The sequence below is a fragment of the Camelina sativa genome, chromosome 1 (assembly GCF_030686135.1).
Source record: "Camelina sativa cultivar CO46 ecotype springtype chromosome 1, ASM3068613v1".
Lineage (NCBI taxonomy): Eukaryota > Viridiplantae > Streptophyta > Magnoliopsida > Brassicales > Brassicaceae > Camelina > Camelina sativa.
This window is the reverse complement of record NC_141880.1, coordinates 23521843-23541649: the sequence shown is the minus strand read 5'-3', so window position 1 is coordinate 23541649 and position 19807 is coordinate 23521843. Positions and strand designations below refer to the sequence as shown.

Below are 19807 nucleotides of genomic sequence, written 5' to 3'. Positions count from 1 at the left end.
GAGTACGCCATTTTAAACACAAACTTGAGTTTTCTAAGTAAGTAGGGAGAACAGAGTAGCTTGTGAGTCACGTTGATAGACGTTTGACATATTATAAAAGAGGTGATTTGTTTTTGAGACTTAAGTGAAAAACCTATTATAAAAATTAGATGATAATATATTACAATTTCCCTAAAAAGTAAAAAGAAAAATGAATTAATACAAAAGAATCGCTTTAAACGAAGTTTCTGAATTATGGTTTCATTATAAATACACAAGGAACTTCTTTAAAAAAATATAGTTTAGTCTTCTCCCTTTCAGTTAAATTCGTTGCTGCTGAAGACTTCACACGGCGGCGATGGCTCTAACGAAACTTGTTTATATGCATCTTTATGGTTTAGAGATGAATCATAACAAAGTGATTTAGTTGATATATTGTCTTTATGAGGTAAACTAGAATATCGAAGTGAGCTTAAGACATATTTTTACTCTCTTTCTTTTTACTTTTCTCTTCACCTTATAGTAAAGACAAAATCACCTTTTATACAAGACACATGAAAATATATAGCCGAAAAAAACAAAAATGCCACAGAGGATCCGTAGCTATCAAGTTTACCGAATGTGAATGGATTGATGAGACAGATTACAATTTTCATCACCATAACTATCAAGTTTACTGAACGTGAATGGTGGTTCGGTACTATATTTGTAAGCTATCTCTACAAATGATTAAGTTTACACAACCAGAAAGAAGAACAACTTTATATCTTATATAGCTTGAAACTGGGAAATTTCTGTTCAGTTTATGACTAAACATGCACACAACCAGCATAGTTTCTAACTAAGATTCCGCTCTGAGATTTTGAGATTGGAGAGAACATCAATGATCATCTGCTACGTTGTTCTCGTTTAGAAGTCTCTGATGATCCTCTTTGCTCCTGTTCTTACTATCCTTTGTACTTAGTGGAAGTAAAGGGTCTGAGAAGGTCCACTAGAACGCTCAGCCATTTCTACAATAAGATATACGTTCACAGTTTCTTCAAAAATGAACAAACTGACCAAATCATGTGTCGAGTTCTATTACTGGCAAATAGCAGAGACTAAACTATGAAATGGTCTGGAAATCTGGAGTAGCTAGGACGTTTATTTAGCACTGTAATGATCTGATTATCGGTAAGTAACAAGGTAACTATTACAAAGCAGTCCCAAGTTTCTGCAAAAAACCTATGCACAGAAAATAAACTGGGAGTAGATCTATTGCAGAAAAACAATATGGTATGCTTAATCATTCTGGGAAAATGATTGAGTTCTTGAAGAATACCTGGAAGTTTGCTGTCAATGTAGAACTGTTCTACTAGAACATCACAAGGTTCACAAACGATCGAAATTGTTAAGATAATTTAAGAAACTCAGTTTTTGCAAAACTGATATTTGATTTCTTCTTTTTTATTCTGACCATGCAACAACAATGTCAACTGTGTAATGTTTCCTTGATGCTATAATCAATAGGCTTTGTACAACTGCCATAAGCCAAGTCAATGCTTGATCTACCTGGGAATTTTACATACATGAGATGTAAAAAATCTTGTTACAAAGGATGAACTTTTGTATAGAATGATTTATATGAAACAGTATTACCTTCCTGTGCCGTATCTTTGATATGTGAGTACAAAGACTAAAGTGAATATCGTATGTGATGAAAATATTGGATCTCCACAACCATATATCACTCCATCAGGATCTGCATTTTAAACACAAAACCTTAATCAAATGCCACTTTATGAGTTATTATTTTGTACCAACTAAAAAGATGCAATCCAAACTAACAGTTAATCAAGAGTACTTCGAGAACATTCTTTGGAGGCGAAATCTTGGCGAGCTTGGAGCCCTAATAGAGAAATTGGATATACCAGGGGAGAAATAAATCAGTACACAGCCAAAACGAAGTCACAACTAAAAAACCAACGCCTTGAGAATCTGTGTTGCAAAGAATATATGTAATGATCCTCAGACTTTGAGAAGCCTGAAAACATATGAAAGCTTAAAACACCACTGACAAAAACTAAACTAAAAACAGATTGTATCTTATGTGTATGTATAAACAGAAGAATCAATGTAGTGGGAATGCAACTTACTGCTAAATAAACAAAAACTCTGCACCATATCAAAACTGTACAAATATTTTTACTGTGGGAAACAAAAGGATGAAAGTCCACTGCAATCAAGGTATTAGAACCATTAATCCATTACAGCGAGTTGAAGGAAAAAAAAAAGACTAGTGACAAACACAGTTTCACTGACAAAGGCTTTGTCTTGCCCAAGCGCCTGGGAAGAACACATATCATTTACCAAAACAAATCAGAGCTATGATACACAACAAATTATTGATAAGAAAAAAGTCAAAGCAAGCATACTAACTGGAAGAATAAAAAAACCAGCATCTTGAAGCGTTGGACCAGGTCGGTGTAAGTAGTGAACTCCATGAGCAGCAAGTCCATGAATGTACTGATTTGAGAGGGACCAAACAAAACGATGTAAATAGGATTTTATATACTGAACTAGTCTTATAGCTCCCACATTTAAGCAAATTACTGAAAGAAAAACCAGCATAACTACTAGTCTTAAAGCTCCCACATTTATCATATCATCAACAAAGCTAATTAAAACAACATTGCAAGACTATAATTTGAACACAGAGCCGTGGATGATGACATTTTTACGAGGTCAGAGAGAGACCCAAAACAACATTATAAGCCATAAAATTAGGTGGATGAAGGAAGGGAAGAGGGGAGCTATGAACCTGAAATACATTAAAACCAGCTCGAGAGAGACCTAGAACAACATTAAAACCAGTAAATTAGGTGGATGAAGGGAAGGGGGGAGCGATAGAACAACCTGAAATACAAGTCCAGCGAGAACAAGCTTCCATTTTTCTGCAAGGAGAGAAGCTTCTAATGTCGCTTCTGAGTAAATTCATCTCCATAGCTTCACACACAAACCATTGACGCTTAAACAATTTCAACAATTTCAAAAACAAAGAGACGACAAAGGCAGGAAAAAAATGAAAAACCTTCGGAGCCTCGCAATCAACGTAAAGGGGCATGTTTAAGATTGAGGATGAACATTAATCTTTGCAGCAAGATCAAACAAATGCAAGTGCTTCTTCTATAGAAACAAAACCTCGATCCGCAGATGCCACACACGAATCGCACCGACCAGTTTGATTCCCTAATCAACAACAATTTTTCAATAAGGAATCGATTTCAAATGGGTCTCTTTGTTTTGTGTTTGTTGTCGGAGAAAAAGGACTCAGCTTTTTGTGCAATCTACGCAAACCGATGGCAAAAAAAAGGCAAAACTTTTGTTGTTGTGCCAATTCTGCTGCAACTGTAACCGCTCAATTACTACTCCTCATCAAACAGTATCCAAGTATATATATTTAAAGGCAGAATTAGAGCAACAAGTGCTGTGGTGTAGTGGTTATCACGATTCCTTACACGCAAAAGGTCTTCAGTTCGATCCTGGGCAGCACCATATTCTTTGTTCTTTATCACTTTGTTTTCTTTTGATTATTTAGTTTACGTTTCTTTATTCTTCTTATATATCTTTTTGTAACAAATTCGGTGTCGTGGGGTTTCAAGGCTTTTGGCCAATATGGGTTGCCGGAAAACCGTCCGTGCTTCCATACTCTTCCATCAAAAAGAAGAATAGCTGATGATGATCTGAACACAGAGCCGTGGATGATGACATTTTTCCGAGGTCGAGAGAGACCCAAAACAACATTATAAGCCGTAAGTTAAGTGGATAAAGGGAGGAGGAGCTATAGAACCTGAAATGCAAGTCCAGCGAGAACAAGTTTCCATTTTTCTGCAAGTAGAGAAGCTTCTACTGTCGCTTCTGAGTAAATTTGTTTCCATAACTTCACACAAACAATCGTTTCAATGAATGCAAAATCAAGTTTCAATGAATGCAAAATCAAAAAATTTCCATATAATGAGATATATACAAGCGTTTCAGGTAGAAACAACAACTTAACATGTTAATACAATGTGCATAAACATTTCTTTTGTGTAGCAAAAATACAATTAGACAATGGCTTCACAACAACTTCAGCGAATACGGTTCAAATGAGAAAACGGCTCAGGTACTTTTGGAGCAGCTTTTTTGGCAACCTCTGGTACTCCAAATACATTCCAAAACATCAGTCTCTCATCTGCTGCTGCAGAAGCTACAGTACAACCATTCGGACTCAGGGCCGTATATAGAACACGTGATGTGTGACCATTGAGCTCAGCCATTTTCACCATAGATGGGTACTTCCAATGTGTAAGCTGGTTCTGAGTAAACCCATGTGAGCTAAGCAACTCTCTTTCCTTGTTGCTCCATAACAAAGAAGAAACTTGAGAGCTAGTTTCTACCGTGTTCAAGCAAGCTCTTGTCCTAGTATTCCAGAACTTTATTCTCCCATCTCTCCCACCGCCACCAGTTGGAAGCAAATTCGTTTGGAAAGGGCACCAAGCAAGAGCTTTAACTGCAGATGTGTGCTTTACAAGCATGTGCAGCCGCTGACTACTACTAGAACGGTCCCATATATTAACCACACAAACTTCTAAAGTGTGACCCCTATACGTGTTGACAAGGTGTGAACTAACCCGTACGTCGTTGTTGATGATCTTCCCATCCATTCCTCCTGTTGTCAAGATGTGATCGTTCCATGCCAACGATCCTACTCTAGACGCGTGACCACACTCCAACGTTCTCACTCTACGACAATCAGCAACATCCCAAATCTGGACTTTAGAGCTGTTAAGCCCAACAGCAAGATAACGACCATCTCCTGCCCAGTTGATGCTTGTGACAGGTCCCGTATCTTCATCAACAATGACAAGCTCAGTAGTAGAACCTTTAGAAGCATCCCAGAGATAAACAGTATGATGCAATGCAATGGCTAAAACGTTATCACTGCCCCAGTCAAGCAAGTTGAGATAAGAGTCATCGGCAAAGTCAGGTACATCCAACATTCTCTCGCAAGTCTTAGGGATGTGTCTAGGCGGCTTACGCTGTTGTTGGTAAAGCGAAGAAGAAGAAACAGAGTGAAGAGTTCCCAGTGGAGTTGGAGTTTGAGGTCTGTTCCTAAAGGAATGAATACGAGTGCGATTGAGATTCATGGCCTCGGCTAATCGTTTATTATAAGCTTCTCTCGATGGTGAGCTTACCTTTGTTGCCTGATCATGGTTTGGTCTTTCCATTAGCTGCGAGTAGGCAAAGTCAAAATCCATGGCTGATCTATTCGGAATGAATCTGTCAAGCTGGTGAGAAACACACATAAAATAATAATAAAAAATCAATCAGTCCAATTCAATTCATCATCAAAACACGAAATTGATAATCTAAACACGAAATCAATCAATTGAAACCCAAAAATCTCGAAGAACAAAACAAAGCGACGTAAAAAAATTGAAACCCTAATTTGTAACAAAACTTACGTTTTCTTTGGAGGTATCTCTAGGGAGAAAGGATCATTGAATTGGGCATCGAGCCATTGCCTTCAACTAGGAGGAATCCGTTATACAAAAATCACAAAAGAGAAACAACAACGAGCGATTGGTTAAGGGGTTAGAAGAGAAGATCTAAAAAATAGAAACGAAACGAAATGAAACCTAGTCGAAATAGTAAACTAAACGAATCCTACAGAGAATGATACAAACGGTAGTAAAAATTGGATTGGTAGAGACTAGAGAGAGAGCCAGAGAGAGGTGATTTGATGAGGACTGAGGAGAGAAGTGGTAGATACTCACGGCAATCGCTATTTCTATACACCACCACTTTTTAAAGCCTTTCTGTTTTTAAAATTGGTCGGTTATTTCCGGTTTATTGATTTGTTTTAAATTTAATTGTGGTTTACTTCGGTTTACGTATCACTACTTGATGGTTTTGATTCCCTCTGTTTCCCAGTCAGTCATGTTCCAGAGACTGACGAAATCAATTCAGGAATACTGAGAGAGAGAGAGAGAGAGAATGACGCATAGAATACTGAGAGACTGACAAAATCAATTCAGGAATACTGAGAGAGAGAGAGAGAATGGCGCATAGAATACTGAGAGGGTGGGAACGTTCTGATTTCCCAATCATATGCGAGTCTTGTCTCGGTGACAATCCTTACGTTTGAATGGTAAAAGTAAAACTCCAATCTCCTTTTTCTTCTTCATCCAATTATTCAGTTTGTACTCGTTTGATGATTTTTTTTAATGTTTCTGAGTGTTGGAGCTGCAAATTTAGTGATTTCTGATTCTAGGGTTTAGGGAATTTAGGGGGAAAGTCTAAACCTTTGGTTACTTCGAATTGATGATATCAGTAAATTTATGTTAAGATCCCAAATTTAATTGTAGAGAATGCAAGTTTGGTAGTGGTATGTGCTTTATGTTTGATTTGATTCACTGTTTGTTGTTTTTATTTGGTATGCATTGCAGACAAGGGCGCAGAGTATGATAAGGAATGCAAGATCTGTACGCGACCTTTCACGGTGTTTAGGTGGCGACCTGGGCGGGATGAGAGGTACAAGAAAACTGAAGTTTGTCAGACATGCTGAATAATGTGTGTACTCAATGATTCTATCCCAAAGAGTGATGTGAACCGGGAGTTTTTCGCTGAAGAGCATGATCGAAAGGTATGGTTGACTCTATCTATGTCCAAGCTTGGAATCTGATGAATAGTTATTATCTGAGTCTTGAATTGGTTTGAAATGTGGCAATACTACAGTTATGGGATCCTGTTGAAAAGCTTGATCTTATAGTGGCTTTATTGAAATGATTTTACTTTCTTATATGCAGACTAGATTACGAGTCTTCTTTTGGGAAGATTCGATCTAATGATACCATTCGTATGCTTCAAAGAACAACACCATACTACAAAAGGAACCGAGCACATATTTGTAGTTTCTTCATCAGGGGAGAGTGTACAAGAGGTGCTGAGTGTCCATACCGTCATGAGATGCCTGAAACAGGAGACTTGTCCTAGCAGAACATTAAAGACCGTTATTATGGGTAACCAAACTACTGGCTTTCATATTCTTCTATTATATTTGAGTATGATGGTCTGTTTCTATAATGTGATTTTGAGGGTTTTTGTTCCTTTAGTTTGCTTGCTCGATATCCCCCCTGGAGATATGTAGGGAAAGTTTCATTCTTTTTTTTTTTCTGATTTGAGGGTTGCTGATTCGAATTTTGTGTGTGTGTGTGTTTTGTTATACGCAGGCCACTATTGCTGATCTGCAAGAAGCGTTTCATAAGAGAGGTAAAGTTTTCATTTTTACTAGGGATTTGACTTGTCGAACTGTTGAATATTGATCTAGTCTTGACTGTGTAAGCTAGTGTTGAAATGTCATCTTGTACATTGCATTTTTTGTGTGTTCTGAGTTCTCCTTTTAGAATTTGATGCTTATGGGTTTATATAATCAAGATATGTGTTGAAGCTAAACTTAAAAGGAGTATCTAGGTTTGATAATGATTTATGGTGGTGAGAAGGATCTCTTAAGCTTCTTGTATCAATCATCACAACCTCTTGTCATTAATGGATCAGTCCCTTTTTAGCCAGAAAAAAAAGGTTCACTTTAGGATTGTCCATTAGTGACGATAGCTTGTAATGACAATATCTGAAATCTTAGTTCTTACTACAATGTATAATCAGTGTGTCACTTCAAATCTTAATCTAGTTTCTCTACAGTAAGTCGGTACTGTATTTAAGCAGAGATACTTGAAGTTTTTTTTTCTTCACATCTTTGAATAGATTTACTAATGTATTATGGTTACTTTCTCCGTTGGTATTAAATTTTGTGATTTGGGTTTTGTTGTTTCAACAGCTAAGAAGTTTTACCCGTCGAGGCAAAGGACTCTTCCTGTGGCTCCTGGATCAAAGGAGAAACCTGTTGTCCTTAGTAGCAAGATATCACTCAAGGAGTACTGTGATGGAAACAACAACTCCTTAATTAACTGTAGTCTTCAAAGACTTGGGGGCACAAGTTTCCTACCGCACAAGTTTCAAAGTACGTTGAGTTACCCCTTTCAATTTCTTGATTTGGTATTTCCTATTGGCTAGTTAGAATCGTTATTTTGGAACTGTTCTCTCATCTTATTCTTCACACATTTTGCAGTGTAAACGATCCAATAACTTTGAAATTATGTTACATTTGAGGTCCAACATCCTCCTGTCCTCTACCGCTACCATAGGAAGAAGAAAAGCCCAAGTGGCTAAGAGTTCACTAAGAAGGATCCAGTAGTAGTAATGGGCTTTGTATGGGAGTCAAGTTGTCTTAGTAAGGAATAAAGGTCACTATCCTACTGCAGAGTCTGTAACGGTTCTTTGGTGTGGGGTAGGGATATCAGAGTAGTACTTATGTAGTAGGTTGGGCAAGGGGGAACTTTGTCGAGTATTTGGTAAACATTGTAAGGGGGAGGGGAGAGACTCCAACAACATTTCTCTCATCTTGTTACCGTTGTCTTATTCTTAATAAAGAGAGAATCACTTTATTTATCGTTTTGCCTGTTCTTGAGAATAACATCCAAAACGTATCAAATTGGTATCAGAGCGAGTTTTTTCTTCGGAAACGTTCACCATGCCACCGGCTAAGAAGTTAGAAGAGCTTGAGAAAGTTGTAGAGAACCTCCAGAGGGAGATCCAACAAGTATCGGCCTTGGATAACGAAGTTAACGAAATGAAGAAACAGTTGGGTAAGCTTGACGTTCTTGAGAAACAAATGGCTAAGCGGGATGTTCTAGAGCGCCTGGAGAAGAGGTAAACCTCCAAGAACCACCAACTCATCCGGGAAACCAGAGCGTGACACGCACCAACCAACCCCCACCGCCGAGAAGTGAGTCTCCTGAAAGGCGAGAGCCACTCAACCGAAACATTGAGTTGCCCCTGTTTGACGGAGAAGACGCGAAAGGATGGGTAGGTCGTGTAGAGCAGTACTTCGAACTCAAGGAATACACGGAGGAAGAGAAGTTGTGTGCAGTCAGAGTGTGTTTCTCCAGCGATGCTCTCACCTGGTATCGATGGGAAAGGGATCGACACCCTTTTCTCAGTTGGGAGCAGATGAGAGACCGAATCTTGGAAAACTTTGCTGAAACACAAGATCTGACGGCCGGGGAGCGGCTGCTGCTGCCCCGGCAGGACGAAACCGCAGGGCAATACTGCAAGGAGTTCAAAGCTCTTGCATCTAATGCACCGGAGGTTTCAGAGAAAGTCTTAGAGATGACCTTTATGATTGGTTTAAAACAGAAGGTTAGAGCAGGGGTCAAGATGTTTGAACCGCGAAACCTGAAGAAGATGATGAGCCTCTCCAAAATGGTGGAAGACTGGAACAAACATGGTGACTCGCCGCCGATTTTGGGGTGGGAAAGTTCAAACAGAGCAGCGAACAGCGGAACCGGAGAGAAAGTAGTGACACGTGGGACACCGTACACAGGGGGAGGGGCAAATCCATCAAATGCCAAGAGCTTTGTCTCTTCTACTCACGAGAGCAAAACGATGACGTCGCGAACAACTGGAGAAAAAATTGCCAACCCTAATTCGAAACCCTCAGAACCACGACGACCTCCATTCAGGCGACTTACTGACGCGGAGGCTAACGAACGACGAGCCAAGGGGTTGTGTTTCCGTTGTGACGAGAAGTACTAGGCTGGACATCAATGTCGATTTAAGGGGCTCCAGGACGACGAAGGAACTTACAGAGAAGACGGCGGAGAGGAGGCAGCGACCGAAAACGTCGAGGTACCGGAATTTGCAGCGATATCGATCCAATCCGCCGCAAGAATCTCCTCTCCACGCACCATGAAGTTGAGGGGAAGTGTACAAGGGGAAGAAGTGGTGGTAATGATCGACAGCGGAGCCACCCACAACTTCATATCCAGCATGATGGCTCAGCGGTTGGGGATAATTCCGAGGGGAACCGCGGGGTTCGGTGTGAGAATGGGAAACGGGTTTATGGTGAGAGGAAGCGGGGTGTGTCAGTGCATGAGGCTTCAGCTTCCGAATTACACACTAATCACCAGTTTCTTGCCACTGGAATTGGGGGAAGCTAACGTGATCTTAGGGAGCAGTGGTTACAGACATTGGGAGACATGAGGGTGAACTGGCTCGAACAGAGGATGAGTTTCATGGTCGAGAGAGATTGGGTGACTCTCAGGGGATACCACAGCCTAAAGAATGCTTCTATTTCTCTTAAGGCTATGTGGAAAACGTTACAGCAGGATGGGAAGGGCTCTATGTGGAATATACCAACCAACCTTACCCTATCGAAGGAGATGAAGACACAACACCGGAGATTTTTCAGTCGCTATTGGAGGAATTTGCTCTGGTGTTCTCTGAACCGCAGGGGCTTCCTCCCTCACGCGGCAAGGAACATGCGATCACTCTCAAACCAGGCAGCGAACCAGTAGGCGTGAGACCCTTCCGGTATCCTCACGCCCAGAAGGAAGAAATCGAAAGGCAAATTTCTGTGATGCTAGCCGCAGGAATCATTAGAGAGAGTGGTAGTCCCTTCTCAAGTCTGGTGCTTCTAGTTAAGAAGAAAGACGGTAGCTGGAGGTTTTGCGTCGACTACCACTCCCTCAACAAAGCCACAGTACCGGACAGCTTCCCCATCCCAATGATTGACCAGTTGTTGGACGAGCTCCATGGAGCAAGAGTGTTCTCAAAGCTCGACTTGCGTTCCGGTTACCATCAGATCTTAGTCAAGGCTGAGGATGTCCCAAAAACAGCTTTTAGGTCCCATGATGGACACTACGAGTTCCTCGTGATGCCCTTTGGTCTAACGAACGCACCAACTACTTTCCAATCTCTGATGAATGATGTATTCCGTCCCTTCCTGCGGAAATTTGTGCTGGTCTTCTTCGACGACATCCTTGTCTACAGTCGCTCGAAGGAAGAACACCAAGGGCATTTGAGAGAAGTACTCAAACTCCTTCAGCAGCATCAGCTATACGCCAACAGAAAGAAATGTCAGTTTGGTACCTCCACCATCGCATATTTGGGACACATCATCTCCCTGGAAGGAGTCTCAGCCGACCCGAGAAAGATACAGGCCATGGTGGAATGGGAACCACCGTCCAACATCAAAGCCTTGAGAGGATTCCTTCGAATAACTGGATATTACTGAAAATTTGTGCAGGGTTATGGAGAGATTGCTCGACCACTGACCGATTTATTGAAAAAGGATCAGTTTGAGTGGAGTGAGAATAGTGAGGCGGCATTTGTGAAGCTCAGGACAGCGATGACGATGGTGCCTGTGCTGGCTTTACCAGATTTTTCAGAGCTGTTTGTCGTGGAGTCGGATGCCTCACGGTTCGGGTTGGGTGCTGTTCTTATGCAAAAAGAGAGACCCGTGGCTTACTACAGTCAGGCACTTTCCGATGGACAGCGGCTCAAATCCATCTATGAAAGAGAACTCATGGCCATCGTTTTAGCTATACAAAAATGGCGCCACTATCTGCTAGGAAGAAGGTTTGTGGTGAGAACAGACCAAAAAAGCTTGAAGTTTTTATTGGAGCAGCGGGAGATAAACATGGAATATCAAAGATGGCTCACTAAATTACTGGGCTTTGATTTTGATATTCAGTACAAACCGGGGATGGAGAACAAGGCAGCAGATGCCCTCTCTCGTAAGGACGTGGTACCATCATTGTTCGCTATCTCAGTTCCTGCGGCCATCCAACTGGAGGAGATATGCGCAGAGGTCGACAAGGACCCGATGCTCAAAAGCATCATTACTGATTTGCAGAAAGATGGAAGCTCACATCTGGAATTCTCACTGATCAATGGGAGGCTACTTAGACAGGGAAAGCTGGTGATACCAAGTACCTCAACATTAACCGGACTCATCATGAGAGAGTTCCATGATGGCAAACTGGGAGGCCATGGAGGAGTGCTTAAAACACAAAAAAAGAATCGGGGAACTGTTTTATTGGGAAGGCAGATGACATATATCCGAAGGCATGTAGCAGCTTGTTTAGTGTGTCAGCGCTATAAGTACTCCACTCTAGCACCAGGGGGGCTGTTACAACCGCTACCAATACCAGAGAAGGTGTGGGAAGACATCTCTATGGACTTTGTAGAAGGATTACCCAAGTCAGTAGGAAACAATGCGATCTTGGTGGTGGTTGATCGTCTATCCAAGTATGTTCACTTCTTGCTCATCAAACACCCTTTCACGGCCACAGACGTTGCTAATCTGTTCATTCAAGAGATAGTGAGGTTGCATGGGTTTCCAAGGACCATAGTCTCGGATAGAGATAAGGTGTTCACCAGTCAATTCTGGAAGGAGCTGTTTTGTTTGGCAGGAACCAGCCTCTGTTTCAGTACCGCTTACCATCCTCAGTCCGATGGACAAACTGAAGTCACCAACAGGGGAATGGAGACCTATCTCCGCTGTTCTGCGGGAGAACAACCTCGAACTTGGTCACGGTTCCTTCCCTGGGCAGAGTTATTTTATAACTCATCTTACCACTCCGCTATCCGAATGTCACCCTTCAAGGCAGTCTACGGACGTGAACCACCCTCTTTGGTGAAATATGAGAATGGATCAACGTCAAATGCTGCATTGGAGATACAACTTCAAGAACGTGATGCAGTAATAGGCTTGATCAGGGAGCATCTCCACACGGCTAAACAGCGGATGAAAAAAAGAGTCGATGGCCATCGCAGGGAGGTTGAGTTTGAAGTGGGAGATCTCGTGTATCTCAAAATGCGTCCTTTCCGTCGTCGTTCCTTAGCAAGAAGAACCAATGAGAAACTCGCAGCCAGGTTCTATGGACCTTACACCATTGAGGCTCGCGTGGGAAAAGTGGCGTACCGCCTGAAACTCCCTGCTGAAGCTAAGGTGCATCCTAACTTTCACGTGTCACAGCTGAAACTTGCCATAGGAGATCACATTGTGACCGCTTCGATTCCAGAGCAGCTCACAGAGGAAGGAGTGCTAGAAGAAGAACCGGAGGCTATATTGGATACACGCAAGAATCCGGTGTCTGGTCAGGCGGAAGTGTTGATCAAGTGGAAGGGGTTACCGGAGTTTGAATGCTCTTGGGAATGGGTCAGCACCATGAAAGGGCAATTCCCAGATTTCAACCTTGAGGACAAGGTGAATTTCAAAGGCGGGGGTAATGTTACATTTGAGGTCCAACATCCTCCTGTCCTCTACCGCTACCATAGGAAGAAGAAAAGCCCAAGTGGCTAAGAGTTCACTAAGAAGGATCCAGTAGTAGTAATGGGCTTTGTATGGGAGTCAAGTTGCCTTAGTAAGGAATAAAGGTCACTATCCTACTGCAGAGTCTGTAACGGTTCTTTGGTGTGGGGTAGGGATATCAGAGTAGTACTTATGTAGTAGGTTGGGCAAGGGGGATCTTTGTCGAGTATTTGGTAAACATTGTAAGGGGGAGGGGAGAGACTCCAACAACATTTCTCTCATCTTGTTACCGTTGTCTTAATCTTAATAAAGAGAGAATCACTTTATTTATCGCTTTGCCTGCTCTTGAGAATAACATCCAAAACGTATCAAATTACTTGGCAAGGCAGGTGAAATGGGCACTTTAAAATCTCTTGAGGATCAAAGCATGAAAACGCTTTATGTTGGAGGACATGTTGGACGAGGTTCATGGAGCGGTTTATTTCACTAAACTTGACCTCACAGCAGGGTACCACCAAGTGAGAATGCGTCAGGAGGACATAGCCAAAACAGCTTTTCGAACACACAATGGCCATTATGAGTATATGGTGATGCGGTTTGGGCTATACAATGCTCCCTCTACATTCCAGGCTCTGATGAATAGCATTTTTCGACCAATGTTGCAGCAGTTTGTCTTGGTTTTCTTTGATCATATCCTCATCTATATCGCAAGTTGGGAGGAACATGTCACTCACGTTACGGAGGTTTTCACGTTTCTACGGCGGAACCATCTTGTAGTCAAAATGAAGAAGTGTGCTTTTGGCCAAAAGGAGTTGGAGTATTTAGGACACATAATCTCGGGAGAAGGAGTGAAAGTGGACAGGACAAAGATTCAAGCCATGTTGGACTGGCCAGTACCATCAACAATAACAGAATTACGAGGATTTCTCGGGTTGACTGGTTACTACCGCAAGTTTGTCCAGAACTACAGCTTGGTCGCACGACCATTAACTAAATTGTTGCATAAGGGATCGTTTCAGTGGAACGAGGAAGCGTAGGTCGCGTTCGTCGCTCTTAAAAAAGCGTTAACATCAACGCCAACCTTAGCCTTACCAAATTTTGCTCAGCCATTTGTGATCCAAACCGATGCTTCAGAAGAAATTATCAGAACAGTCCTGTCGCAGAATGAGCGACCCATCGCTTACATGAGCAGAGCACTCGATGTTACCAAACAATCATGGTCCACATACGCAAAGGAGATGCTTGCCATCATCGTCGCAGTCCGCACTTGGCGACCGTACCTGTTGGGCAGACGATTTACAATCCAGACAGACCAGCACAGCTTGAAATATTATTTGGAACAACGGATATTGACGCTGGAGCAGAAAAAGTGGATGGCAAAGTTGGTGGGATACGACTACGAGATTGTTTACAAGCCCGGTAAGACTAATATGGCGGTGGATGCTCTGTCAAGGGTCGCGGGTAGCCCTGTACTCCAGGCTGTATTTGTCCCTAGTACCTCGATATGGGAGGAGATCCGTCAAGTTGCTCAGACTGATGACTATATGAGCCGGGTTGGTGGGTTAGCAAGTGCACAACCGGGTAAACCGTACTCATGGAGGAATGGTCTCTTGTGTTATAAAAACTGAGTAGTGGTACCGCCGACATCACCACTGATTTTTCAGCTCTTGCTTGAGCACCACGACACCCCTCTCGGTGGTCATTCAGGAGTTTTGCGCACTTACAAAAGGCTACCACGACAGTTCTATTGGCCGGCCATGAACCAAGTGTCAAGTAGTATGTCACAGCGTGTGATGTGTGTCAGCGGGCAAAGTCGTCTTCCTTGTCACCGGCTGGACTACTGCAACCGTTACCTATACTGGACCAGTTGTGGGAGGACGTGTCAATGGACTTCATTGATGGACTTCCACGATCCAATGGCCATACCACCATAATGGTTGTTGTCGACCGTCTCTCTAAGGCAGCACACTTGGTGCCATTGTCACATCCGTACACAGCCAAGACTGTTGCCGCCAAGTTTGTTGATGCCGTGGTTAAGCTCCTTGGGATACCACGATCTATTGTTAGTGACCGGGATCCTATGTTTGTGAGCTTATTTTGGAGAGAGTTCTGGAAGTTGGCGGGGACTCACCTGTGTATGTCATCAGCTTATCACCCCCAAACGGATGGCCAGACGAAGGTAGTTAATCGTTGCATCAAGCATTTTCTTCGGTATTTTGTGCATAACAACCGCAGCAGTGGAGCTCGCTCTTGCCATGGGCGGAATTCTGGTACAATACGTCCTACCATTTTTCCACCGGAATGACACCCTTTCAAGCTTTGTACGGTCGGGAGCCACTAATGATTCCATCATACGAGGTGGGATCTTCTACATTGGCTGAGATCGACGAGCTGTTCGCGTCGCGGGATGAGTTTTTGCACGACTTAAAACAACATCTTCACAGTGCCAACAACCGGACCAAACAGCACACTGACGCTAAGAGGAGGGATCTTCAGCTGGAACAAGGAAGTAGGGTGTACTTGCGGCTTAAGCCGTACCGTCAGCAGTCTGTTATTCGGAGGACGTCGCAAAAGCTTTCTCATCGTTACTTTGGTCCTTTTCAGGTCATTGAACGGGTGGGAGCGGTTGCTTATCAGTTATCTTTGCCAACGGGTTCCCGTATTCATCCTGTTTTCCATGTTTCGCTACTGAAGCCATACGTGGGAACAACTCTTCTTGCTCCTCGCCTATTACCACCACTGCGGGAGTATTTATACTTGTTACTTCAGCCAGAGAGGGTTCTGCGTCAAAGGAATGTCACCATGGGCGGCAAGCTGTAGTCGGAGTTGCTAATCAAATGGAAGGGGTTATCTGAAGAGGATTCCACTTGGGAGGAGGAGAAGTATATAGCGGCTAGTTTTCTTGAGTTGGTTCCGAACCTTGAGGGAAAGGTTGTTGTTGAAGGGGAGGGTATTGATGAACCACTACTGGTTCAGTCCAGACCGGTCCGCGTAAGGAAACCAAACCCTCGGTGTCAAGACTAGTCGTGTATCTCAAAGCTTCTATGGTTTTGGTTTTTTAAGTTCTTTTCATATTTATTTATTATTTAGGATTAAGTTTTTTTGGGATTGGTTTTATCTCTGGTGTTCCTTATCTCTTTAGAACTCAATAGTTCTATTCTGTAGGATGGTTTTCTATATAAACAAATAAAAATCTTAGAAAAGAGGTAGTTTTAACTACCCAATAAACTTTTGTATTCTTGTTCTCATAATTATCTGATTGGGACCTTACTAATGAACCTGAAATCTTAGTGTATGCTTTGTCCGGTTGGGGCGCACCGCAAACTATCAGATTGCAAACAAGCATCAGAAAACATCACTTAACCGCGCTAGTAGATAGTGGATCAACCCACAACTTTATTAGCGAAAGGAAAGTTTGGGACTTCAAGCTACCAATAGTGGCAGTAAGGTCGTTTTCAGTTAAGGTGGCCGATGGAAAACCGATTCAGTGTCATGGGAAATGTGAACAAGTACAGTTAAGGATTGGAGATCTAGTTCTTGTCTCCTTGTATGTGCTGGCTCTGTCAGGACTGGACATTGTACTTGGGGTTCAGTGGTTGGAAAGTTTGGGGCCGACTGTGTGTGATTGGAAAAACCATACTATGGAGTTTGCTTGGAACGGGGGGAAACATAAGTTGATGGGAATTTAGTCACAGTTGCAGGCCGCAGAGACTGGAGAGATGGAGAGGGAGGTACGACAGGGCCAAGCAATGTTCGTCGTGCAAGTCTGTGTACCAGATGGAGCTGAACCAATGGTTCCGGAAGGGTTGGAGCCATTGCTTTGAGAATTTTTAGATCTTTTTCGACAACCTACAGAGCTACCGCTGACAAAGGACATTGAACACCACATTCCCCTCAACGAAGGAGCGGACCCAGTTAATGTCCGACCATATCGCTATGCACATTTTCAAAAGGATGAAATTCAGAAGCAAGTTAAGGAAATATTGGAGGCTGGGATTATTCGCACCAGTTCAAGTCCTTTTTCTTCCTCGGTGCTACTGGTCAAGAAGAAATATGGAACATGGCGGTTCTGTACCGACTACAGAGCATTGAACTCGGTCACACTTCTTCATTTTGACTGCAATAGCCGGGTTCAACCCTCCGACGTATGTCCCGATCAGTGCCTTCTGAGTCCAGCCAACAAATTTGTTTTGTAGACGTTCGAATTCTCGCTGGTACTCCTATAAGGTCCCTGTCTGATGAATCTTGGATAACGCTTCATCAAAGTCGTCTCCAGTAAGTCCAAATCGGACCCGTAGCTCTTCTTCAAATATGGCCCACGTGATCTGAACCCCATCATCTCTTAACGCCTTAGTAGTCGCTTGCCACCACTCATTAGCTTCCTCCTCAAAGTGATAAGCCGCAAACTGCACCTTCTGATCCGCCGGTGTGTGGTTGTAATCAAAGTATTGCTTGAGCTTACTCAGCCACGTCGTCGGATCTCCTCCCTTATACCTGGAAAAATCCAGTTTTACAGTTCTTCCTCCTGCCAGTGGATTAGCAACATCGCCCCTCGTCACAGCCGCTTGTAACTGTTAATCTAGGTTCGTGTTCCTAGTTGTTGAACGTAGAGTGCTTCCTTCACTTTCCAGGTTGGCTGTTATTGCCACGGTTAGGCGATCAATCGCCGCTTCCATTGACTGGAACCGGGTCAAAAATCCCTGTTTTACCGTTGAACCTCATCTTTAAGCTCCACCACCTTGGCCTCCAAGTCTTCAACCCGCTCCTTATTCGTCCCTGCCATGTCTGACACCACACAAGAGGTGGTCCCAATCAAACGTTGCTATTGAGACGCGGTCGTAAGTTTGCTAATGACACCACAAGGTGGTCCGGATCAAAAGCGATAAAGAGTTGCTCTGATACCAATTTATAAGGTCCCAATCAGAGAATGACGAGAACAAGAACACAAAGGTTTATTGGGTAGTTAAAACTACCTCTTTTCTAAGATTTTTATTTGTTTATATAGATAACCATCCCACAGAATAGAACTATTGAGTTCTAAAGAGATAAGGAACACCAGAGATAAAACCAATCCCAAAACAACTTAATCCCAAATAATAATTAAATATGAAAAGAACTTAAAAAACCAAAACCATACAAGTTTCGAGATGCACAGCTAGTCTTGATACCGAGGGTTCGATTTCCTTACGTGGACCGGTCTGGACTGAACCAGTAGTGGTTCATCAATGCTGCTGTTCCTACTGGTTCATCCCAATAGAAACCACTTTCAGTTCTATTGTGTTCTGAATTTTATTAACTAAATTTTTACTTTAAAACCAAGCTGAAACCATAGATAACAGTTTTTCTTGGACCTTCTACTGATACCAACCTAAATCACAGCTTTTGATTTTGCATTGTGTTATGAGCCAAAGCCTTAGCCTTAGCCCTAGTAGTCACACCCGCTTAAACATAAGAACAATATATTGAAAGCTAACTTCCCTTTAATCCAAGTCTCTCTTTGGAGAATTAGGTTAATTGTTGGAAGCTTGAAATTCCCATTAGCATAAGAGGGTTCTTATATAGAACCTTACAAACTGACCTATCTCTCCTATTAAAAGTAAATTATATAAAACCTTAATTCAAATTAAAAAGTAATAATACCATAATGCTAATAATCATATCAAAACCTAATAATCATATCATTACTCCCCTCTTCTATTTGAAGCTTGTCCTCAAGCTTCAGCTCATGGTATGTCCTCCTCTTCAATTGGCCATTTCTACGGTAGTCAATTTCTTCAAAAACAGTTGTTGAGGAGCTGGTTTCACTTCTGTTTGTTGGGGCAACTGAGCTTTCTTGTCTTTTCTATTTTGGGTCCCACCATTTGCTTTCAACGCTGACCTAGCTGTTGGCGCAAAGTGAACTCCAAATGTTCGAGTACGTTTATCGCCTTCAATCCTGTATTCCTTATCCCGTGCATACTCCATAGCTTCAAAGATCGTTTCCGGTCAGAGATAATCGACTTCTTTTCGCAAGCTATCGGTTAGCCCCACACAAAACAGCCAAAGTTGTTGATCTCCTATTAAGTGGGTTTCTCATCCCAAACACTCTTCAAATTGATCACAATATTCATCAACTGTTCCCGTGTGTCTTAAGTTACACAATTCCCCTACTGTATTCACAGCATCTGCTCTTCCAAACCTGCTCGTGCAAATCTTCTTAAACTCAACCCACCCCAGCCGATGCCTTGTCAATCTACGCAGATTGTTGTTCCAATTATGCGCTTGTCCTCTTAACACGAACGTTGCTTCGCAAACCTTAGAATCATCATGATATACCCCTTGATTCTCAAAATAGTCTTCACATTTCTGTAACCATTCCACCGCATTAGTTGTACCAACATAGGGAGGAAACTCCATCTTAGACGGTGGTACCATTAATTTCTCCGTCTCTTTCCTACCACTTTCTCCTCCGTCCATCAAACTGATTTTCCAACCAATTTTTTTTTTTTGCATTCGTACATCCCCCGTAGAGTTCCCTTCTGCCTCATGTGCCCCCATCGTCTCCAATCTGTCGCACAGCCCACTCTCCACCTCCATCAAACAAACCATGGCCTTGATCCCTTCCCATCATACGTTTTGTCCATAGACCACCTGTGCTACCATCGCTAAGAG

General features: G+C 42.5%; 2 protein-coding genes and 1 long non-coding RNA gene across 14 annotated transcripts; 1 reads left to right on the top strand and 2 right to left on the bottom strand.

The window, feature by feature from the left end:
• Positions 1 to 590: 590 nt before the first annotated feature.
• LOC104699857 (phosphatidylinositol:ceramide inositolphosphotransferase 3-like) lies at positions 591 to 3355 on the bottom strand. 9 transcript variants are annotated; one of them, XM_087460995.1, is made up of 9 exons: positions 3050 to 3355; positions 2875 to 2964; positions 2398 to 2484; positions 2281 to 2304; positions 2115 to 2194; positions 1807 to 2002; positions 1618 to 1720; positions 1301 to 1530; positions 591 to 989 (listed from the first exon to the last, which is right to left on the bottom strand). In XM_087460995.1, the coding sequence occupies exons 2-6, from the start codon at positions 2960 to 2962 to the stop codon at positions 1868 to 1870; spliced, it is 414 nt and encodes a 137-aa protein (XP_087317121.1). In that variant the 5' UTR covers positions 2963 to 2964; positions 3050 to 3355; the 3' UTR covers positions 591 to 989; positions 1301 to 1530; positions 1618 to 1720; positions 1807 to 1867. The 9 variants fall into 9 exon arrangements, 7 of the variants coding, with proteins under 7 accessions (XP_087317121.1, XP_087317126.1, XP_087317119.1 ...); XM_087461000.1 differs by having other exon boundaries at positions 1823 to 2002; positions 3050 to 3349; XM_087460993.1 differs by having other exon boundaries at positions 1807 to 1867; positions 3050 to 3349.
• Positions 3356 to 3943: 588 nt separating this feature from the next.
• LOC104699880 (cell division cycle 20.2, cofactor of APC complex-like) lies at positions 3944 to 5804 on the bottom strand. 3 transcript variants are annotated; one of them, XM_087460985.1, is made up of 4 exons: positions 5672 to 5780; positions 5466 to 5531; positions 5196 to 5288; positions 3944 to 5112 (listed from the first exon to the last, which is right to left on the bottom strand). In XM_087460985.1, the coding sequence occupies exons 3-4, from the start codon at positions 5210 to 5212 to the stop codon at positions 4089 to 4091; spliced, it is 1041 nt and encodes a 346-aa protein (XP_087317111.1). In that variant the 5' UTR covers positions 5213 to 5288; positions 5466 to 5531; positions 5672 to 5780; the 3' UTR covers positions 3944 to 4088. The 3 variants fall into 3 exon arrangements, with proteins under 3 accessions (XP_087317111.1, XP_010413580.2, XP_010413589.2); XM_010415278.3 differs by having other exon boundaries at positions 5466 to 5804; XM_010415287.3 differs by having other exon boundaries at positions 3944 to 5106; positions 5466 to 5787.
• Positions 5805 to 5932: 128 nt separating this feature from the next.
• Positions 5933 to 8508, top strand: LOC104699895 (uncharacterized). Of its 2 annotated transcripts, none has more exons than XR_015563643.1 (6): positions 5933 to 6151; positions 6450 to 6646; positions 6810 to 7022; positions 7233 to 7272; positions 7838 to 8020; positions 8129 to 8508. It is a non-coding gene; the product is annotated as an uncharacterized LOC104699895 (long non-coding RNA). The 2 variants fall into 2 exon arrangements; XR_015563644.1 differs by having other exon boundaries at positions 5933 to 6157.
• Positions 8509 to 19807: the final 11299 nt, after the last annotated feature.

What these genes read in the sequence shown, in the direction of transcription:
- LOC104699857 (XM_087460993.1), bottom strand. Translation starts at nt 2,962, where the DNA reads ATGGAGATGAATTTACTCAGAAGCGACATTAGAAGCTTCTCTCCTTGC. An exon ending in TCGCTGGACTTGTATTTCAG is followed by an intron (nt 2,485 to 2,874) that starts GTTGTTCTATCG and finishes CTCTCAAATCAG; the next exon opens with TACATTCATGGACTTGCTGC. An exon ending in CGAAGTACTCTTGATTAACT is followed by an intron (nt 1,721 to 1,806) that starts GTTAGTTTGGAT and finishes TTTAAAATGCAG; the next exon opens with ATCCTGATGGAGTGATATAT.